This window comes from Oncorhynchus kisutch, unplaced genomic scaffold, assembly GCF_002021735.2.
Source record: "Oncorhynchus kisutch isolate 150728-3 unplaced genomic scaffold, Okis_V2 scaffold2339, whole genome shotgun sequence".
Classification (NCBI taxonomy): domain Eukaryota; kingdom Metazoa; phylum Chordata; class Actinopteri; order Salmoniformes; family Salmonidae; genus Oncorhynchus; species Oncorhynchus kisutch.
In genome coordinates, this window is record NW_022264284.1 from 351 (window position 1) to 8,208 (window position 7,858).

Below are 7,858 nucleotides of genomic sequence, written 5' to 3' on the forward strand. Positions count from 1 at the left end.
TCACCTCCAGTTCAAGAGCACCCTAATTCAATCACTGTGTGAAATATTCCAACCTTTGAATTTCCCTGCAGGAGAAATAACTATCCCCACAGCGTGATCACGCTGCTCTCACAGGGAGGAGGGGAGCACAGTAGTGTGGTCGTCACACCCAATGGTGAATTTGTGGACCGTACAAAGGGACAAGACGTGGTTAATAGTCCACCAGCGTTTTTAGATAACCTCATTTTACAGAATTGAACATTCCTCATTCTTCTTTTTGTCAGAGGTCATATTTCTGCTCTTTCTGTTTGACTATCTCATAACATCTCCTTTTCTGTCTTCCTCTTCATTTCATCTTCTTCCCTTTCCTCTGTAGAGTGAGGATGAAGAGGATGGTGAGGTATGGGTGTGTGTGTGTGTGTGTGTGTGTGTGTGTGTGTGTGTGTGTGTGGTGTGTGTGTGTGTGTGTGTGTGTGTGTGTGTGTGTGTGTGTGTGTGTGTGTGTGTGTGTGGGTTGTGTGTGTGTGTGTGTGTGTGAACAGGTGCATGTGTGTGTGTTATTTTTCCTGTGGTAGTAATGTCTCTAACCTTTAACCAAAAGCCAGAATTCTTCATCACGATCAAGTTGACATATTTCTCTCAGCTTGTGTGTCCGCTGTATTTCTTGTTGTGATTCTGAATGCAGCCACCTGTGTAACCAACATTACTGCCAAATCCTTGTTGTTATTGAGTTGTTATTGATTCCTACTAGAATGTAACTCTACTAACGGTATCATTTAAAAAACATCTACTAGATGTAGTATTTATAGTCTTTACAGTATTTACTGAATACTAGAGGTGCCTCCAAAATTGTACTCTATTCTAGTGCATTGTATAGGGAATAGGGTGTTATTTGGGATGCAGACTAGGTATTGACAGTATGTTTAGAGGAACCAGCTACAGTAGTAGTTATCAGACTAGGTATTGACAGTATGTTTAGAGGAACCAGCTACAGTAGTAGTTATCAGACTAGGTATTGACAGTATGTTAGAGGAACCAGCTACAGTAGTAGTTATCAGACTAGGTATTGACAGTATGTTTAGAGGAACCAGCTACAGTAGTAGTTATCAGACTAGGTATTGACAGTATGTTTAGAGGAACCAGCTACAGTAGTAGTTATCAGACTAGGTAGAAGAATACAGATCCAGGACATCCATCTCAGATGGATAGTAAAACAAGGACATTTCAGACAAGGCTTAAGGGCTAGGGTTAGAAATAGGGGTTTGAGGTTAGGTTAAGGTTTAGGGTTCGGGATAATAGGATAAGGCTATGGAAGTTCTGTTCACTGCAAGTCCACAGACAAGGGAAGCAGGGTAGGCCAAACTCAAACCAGACCCCAGGGGGTCAGAATCCACAGACAAGCACTTCCTGATAGAACCTAATCCTGGGTAGTAGACCTCATGAGAACCAGAGATTCATCTCTTAAAAAACAATGGGGTCCACATGAGAGTCTGAGTCCTAAATGCTACCCTATTCCTTATATAGTATAGTATAGTATAGTATAGTATAGTATAGTATAGTATAGTATAGTATAGTATAGTATAGTTCTTTTGACCAGAGTCCTGGTCTAAAATAGTGCACTATAAAAGGAATAGGGTACCATTGAAGCCTCACTCTGCTGACCAGGATCAGCTTACACAGCTCTGTTTGTTCTATAATGGAACCAAGATGGCGATCACCGTCAACAGGGAAGGAGTCAGCAGGTCTCAATACAAATGGTTAGGTTTTACTTCACTGTATGTGATGTAAAGGTTCATAAGACGGTCGTCACATAGTGCTGATAACTTAGGTCTAAGTAATGTTAACTTATGACTAATAAGTTATGACAAAGACGTGTGGTGAATGTTCTTTTGACAGTGTGTTTTTGTGGGGGTTGGGAGGTGTTGTTGGTTTGTTTGTTGTTGGTTTGTTACAGATACTAAATAAATATGGCTTCTGTTTGTGGGATACAATTTTTAAAAGTACATGCAGCATGTGACCATTTAAATATAGCTCCCATGCTGTTGGTCAGGAGAATACTGTGAAGAACTGTGATTAACCCAGAATGGATTTGTATGTCGTTGTTTTCTAGATGTTTTCTAATTGAATGCTCTTAATGGTGCCAGAGCATGATGACTAATTGAACCATTTTCATAGATAGATTCAGGAAGTGTCATCTCTAACCTAGCTCTTCTCTCCTAATCCACCCCACAGGATGGAAAGTTTGGCGGTAGCGCCCCGGGGCCTGTAAGCCAGGAGGGCGTGCTGACGCAGGGTCTGCAGTACGCAGAGGATGCAGCGGAGCATGAGAACATGAAGGCAGTGCTGAAGAGCAGCTTGCAGGGCTGCAGTGACAGTGGAGCGTCCACCGTGCCAGGCCTACGTACACGCACCAGAGCCAGCAGGCCAGGTCAGTCTGACAGACCACCACCTTCACACAACTCCTGTCAAAAAGGGAAACTTCTGGACTTTTTTTTTTTTTACAACGGCCAGCTCTACTACACCTGAGGTTGATTCTGTCTGTCCTTCTCTTCTCTCCTTCTCTCCTTGTCTTCTCTACTTCTCTTCTTGTTTTCTCTCCTTCTCTTTTCTCCTTGTCTTCTCTTCTTCTCTTCTCTCATTCGCTCCTTGTCTTCTCTCCTAGGCCGTGTGGGTCCTTGGGGCTCATCAGTGATTGAAGACCCACCTAATTGCACAGAGACAGATGCTGCAGATGAGATCATGGAGCGCATCGTCAGGTCAGCCACTCAGGGGCCCAGGACACGGACAGAGCCTCGCGAGAGGAAGAGGTCCAGAGCCAACCGCAAGTCACGTGAGTCAGAGGGATTTTTTTACAGTAACAAAATATTTGAAGTAAGAGTTGCCTTTGTTTGACATCAGATTTGCAACTTCTCTTTTTACAGTATCCTTACATTAGCTTTGGATGTGGTGTGGCCAAAGGTTTAACTGCCCTCGACATCTGATTGTGGACTTTCTGTCAGTGTTAATGCACACTATCTTATTTTCCAGCATCACCTGAGTGATACAGTTCAACAACACAGTGCTACAGTAAATACATCCAGTTCTATTTAAACCTCTTCATGTCTCTCTCTCTCTGTCTCTCTCTCTCTCTCTCTGTCTCTCTCTGTCTCTCTCTCTCTATGTCTCTCTCTATGTCACTTTCTCTGTCTCTGTCTCTCTCTCTCTCTCTCTCTCTCTCTCTCTCTCTCTCTCTCTCTCTCTCTGTCTCTGTCTCTCTCTGTCTCTCTGTCTCTCTCTCTGTCTCTCTCTGTCTCTCTGTCTCTCTCTCTCTCTCTCTGTCTCTCTCTGTCTCTGTCTCTCTCTCTGTCTCTCTCTCTATGTCTCTCTATGTCTCTCTCTCTCTCTCTCTGTCTCTCTCTCTGTCTCTCTCTGTCTCTCTCTGTCTCTCTCTATGTCTCTCTCTCTCTCTCTCTCTCTCTCTCTCTCTCTCTCTCTCTCTCTCTCTCTCTGTCTATCTCTCTGTCTCTCTCTCTGTCTCCCTGCCCCTCCCTGCCTCTCTACAGTGAGAAGAACACTGAAAAGCGGTCTGACGCCAGAGGAGGCCAATGCCTTGGGGTTGTCCAGTGGTTCAGAGATGGCTGTGTGACAGGAAGAGAAGTAGAGCTGGATCCGGCAGCACATCACACACAGACACCTGGGAAACCCTCTTACCGCCTGCCCCGCCCTTCACTGACCCCTGACCTCTAACCCCTGCTCATCCAGCCAGCCAGTCAACCGCTGCACCATAGCTTCGCTTGGTCTTTCCCCTGGTTCAGCTTTATGATGACTGTAGCTCACCTTCCTGTCTGTGGTTTGTGCAGGTAGCTGTGACACAGTGTTCCACCTGGTTAAGATGGTAAACAATGTTCAGGAAGAGACCATGAGGAATATGATCCTCATCCAGGACAATAGATGGTTTTCAGTGGAACAAAGTGGTATTAGTATAGGGCAGTTAAAGGGGTTCAGTGATCCAGCTGACTCAGCTCCACACACACACACTCAGGTAAAGTTCAGCATCCAAACCACTACACTATGCTGCTGTGCCGACTTGAGTGTTTCTTAATGGTGTTGTTCCAATCAGTTGTTTCTCCTAACCTTTGAATATGAGGCTGAGGCCTTTGAGGAACAGCTCACATCCCAACTGTAAGTCTTAATCACTTAATGAAGCCCACAGTGACCACATGACTAGTGGTGAATCTCAGTTGTATTTCCTTGATTCCTCGTGTCTTCTATCCTCACCTGTCTACACAAGGCTTTGGAGGACTAGATCTGAGGTTCGTCCTCCCTAACCTTTTCCTCAATTGAGATTCACCCTATGACTGAAAGATACAAACTGAGACTTACCTACACAGAAGACATTTAGCCTCAGGACTTCTAAAGGGAGGGACATGCGAGTGCTTGAATCACAGGGGACTTGTGTCTGAACCAAAAAGGCCTCGGAGTTGAATAGTAAAGAAGTTAGCATCGACGCTAAAGAAGTTAGCATTGATGCTAAATAAGTTAGCATTGATGCTAAATAAGTTAGCATTGATGTTAAAGACGTTAGCATTGATGTTATCTATCCCCACTTATGATGAGCATGTGTGTTGGGCTTGGTGTCAGATAGTATTTTTAGTTTGAACAATTTTTGTTTATATAAAAAAAAAAATGGCTGTGTCCACAGGCTGTTTTGTTCTACTATACTACTGTGGTAGTTTTTGGGGTTTTAAAATACTATAATCCGTGAGAAAAAGGTGCTCAGAGAAGGAATATTTGCACTGGATGTAGAAGTTGGATATTTAGAGGAAAGGAAGGGGAAATCCTTGACACACACTGATGTACCAATCAGATATCAGATGAATGAAAGAATCCCCCAGACAGAACCAATAATGAAACAGTAGCACAACTGATTATACACTCGAATTTCAGAGGAAAAGTGAACAGATTCCTTTGACTTTTGCAAACTAAAATGTTTCCAATTTTGCATGTTGTTGATTCAGTTGGATTTTATACAGATGGAACAAACTGGAATTCTAAGAGGACACACCATGATGTGTTAAGAGGGAAGGTATCATTTACTACATACAATTGAATTACTGGTTTCCACTTTTAAAAAACACATAGCATATCACAGTCATCAACTTTGGTGAGAACAGTCTGTGAGCTGACAAGTGTACAGAAGGGACGATGCTACTGGGTCCAGACAGACTGACGTCTGTCAATCACGCGTAGCGAATGTTCCAGCTTTAACCTATAGGCCTGCCTACAACATACATGTTCCAGCTTTAACCTATAGACCTGCCTAGTACCTACAATTACACACGTGTTGCATGCATGACACCAGTGTTACGCAAGCTCCTGCTGTTGTTCGCTGCAAAGCCTTCTTCTATGGTTGAGACATACTTATTGTGGAGTGGTAGAACTGACAGGGAGCTATATTTACACTGGTTACATTTACGTACTCTCTCTTTACTCTCTGTGTCAAAGAGTTAGGCAACATTTAAGAATTGTTTAAAAAGTAAGAGATTAATAATTGGTTATTATAGAAAAACGATATGAGCTTCAACTGAATGAGTGCCTTTTATAGACAAATCTATTTATTCAGTAATGTTCAGGGAGATATTTGTTACAGAAAATGTTACTGTGTGTAATGAAAGGACTTCCTCCTTAGGTCAATTCAACAGCTGTGACTTCCTGTTTTCATTCTTTCCTAGATGAATACATTTCAGTACTATGTTCCATGGCTTTATGTCTTGGAAACAGTTCTCCTTCCATTTGAGCATCGCAGTTTTATTTCGAATCACAACTAAACTAGGGTTATAGCTAATTGTCTAATGACAATATTTCCATTTTAGCAGTTTTGTCACAAAAAATGTTCTACAAAAAGATATTAGTTGTTTCCATTTGCCTTAATGTAGAATTAGGGCATTTAGTATATCTGAACGTTCCTACACTGTTGACTTGTAATTGAGGTGTAGTTGTTACAGTCAGCTAGATAGCTAGTTTTTTAAAGTGTATAATTCCAGTTTACATTTGTAATTGTGTAGAGAGTTGTATGATGATTCTACACAGTCACAAACATTCACTGTGATGGAAACAGCCATTGTCGACTAAACATGAAAGAATATATGCTTGCAGCAACACAAGCCACAACAAAACAGTCACACACCTACAAGTATATGTCTTTCTCATGGAGAACTTACACTTTGGTATGAAACTATCCAGCACCTTATACACCATTTGTAGCATGCGTCTTTCATTGAGGAAAACCAGAACATTAACAGTGAGAAAGTACATTCTTTCAGCCTTTTTCTCAGATGGTCATTTTGAGTATTGTAACTCTGAGTACATGTAAAGTAATAATGGGGGAAGAATGCTGTAAAATGATGTAAATGTCACAACGATGTGTTTTATGTCTTTCACTTGTTGGTATTTTGTATAGAATAGTGTATTATAGGTTAAACAAAGCAGTGTTATTCTATGGATATTGTAATTTAAGTGAAAACCAAACCATGCATGGTTTAAAGAAATGTCTACAGATGTGGCGTGTCACGTTATGTTATGGATAAAGGGAGATTCATTTGATTTGAATGCTCAGAGGCATTTGTTATGTTTTATTGTTTTTCCTCTGCACATGACTTGAAACACATTAGGATAGACGGAGTGGTCGATGTAACCACCTAGGACTGGATTCAATCTGTATCGCTGAAGTTCAGCGTTTTAGCGTGATTGAAAATGTTCCTGCATTAGCATAGACTGCATTCATGGTAAACACTGCATATGTCGGCTCAATCTGAAATGATCTGTAACGCTTCAGCCCCTAGTACTCCTATGGAACCTTCAGCAGCCTTTCATTACATTGCACTCAATAAAACATGGGGTATGTCTCAAATGGCACCCTATTCCCTATAGAGTGCACTACTTCTTCTTCTTTCTTTTTTTACCAGGACCCATAGAGTCCAAAAGTAGTGCACTGTGTAGGGAATAGGGTGCCATTTGGGATGCAAGCCCATGTTTTCTGTGATTGGCTATATTATCTCCTTCTCCCACACTGCTGTACTGTAAGTCAGTGTGGGACTTGGACACAAGCACATCCAGACTCGGTGAGCTTTTCTTGCGTCTTCGCCCCTCTAACAACAACTGTATGTATGAACATCTGGCAATAAAAGATCTCTTAAGAAACATTCAGAGACACTGTGTGAATTCTGTTGTGTGAGGGGGAAAAAACATCTGATTCTTTGTTAAATGTGTTCTGGTAATAATCCCAGAGCAACTATTAGTAGTCTGGACCTTTACTGTATCTGATGGGAGTATACTGAATTCATGTCCATCATTTCCACTCCTGTCAATGATGTTACACCTGGAACCCTGTTCCCCTGGTTGCACTGTAGCCTAGAGTTGTCTACACTACATGTGACCAACCTAAAAGTACTTGTTACATTTTGAATGCTTAGCAGGACAGGAAAATGGTCCAATTCACGCACTTAACTAGAGCATCCCTGGTCATCCCTACTACCTCTGATCTGGCAGACTCACTAAACACAAATGCTTTGTTTGTAAATGATGTCTGAGTGTTGGAGTGTGCCCCTGGCTATCCGTAAATTAAAAACAAGACATTTGTGCCGTGCCGTCTGGTTTGCTTAATACAAGGAATTTGAAATTATTTATACTTTTAATACTTAAGTATGTTTTAGCAATTCCATTTACTTTTGATACTTAAGTACTTTTAAAACCAAACACTTTTGGACTTTTACACAAGTAATATTTTACTGGGTGACTTTCACTTTTACTTGAGTCATTTTCTATTAAGGTATCTTTACTTTTACTCAAGTATGACAATGTGGTACTTTTTCCACCACTGCCAACAGAGGGGGTATGGGAC

The 7,858-nt window shown here is 41.6% G+C and overlaps 1 protein-coding gene across 1 annotated transcript; it reads left to right on the forward strand.

The window, feature by feature from the left end:
• The first annotated feature begins 334 nt into the window (after positions 1-334).
• Positions 335-3,943, forward strand: LOC116369941 (FH1/FH2 domain-containing protein 3-like). Its single transcript, XM_031819622.1, has 4 exons — positions 335-379; positions 2,212-2,407; positions 2,642-2,809; positions 3,522-3,943. The coding sequence occupies exons 2-4, from the start codon at positions 2,311-2,313 to the stop codon at positions 3,602-3,604; spliced, it is 348 nt and encodes a 115-aa protein (XP_031675482.1). The 5' UTR covers positions 335-379; positions 2,212-2,310; the 3' UTR covers positions 3,605-3,943.
• Positions 3,944-7,858: the final 3,915 nt, after the last annotated feature.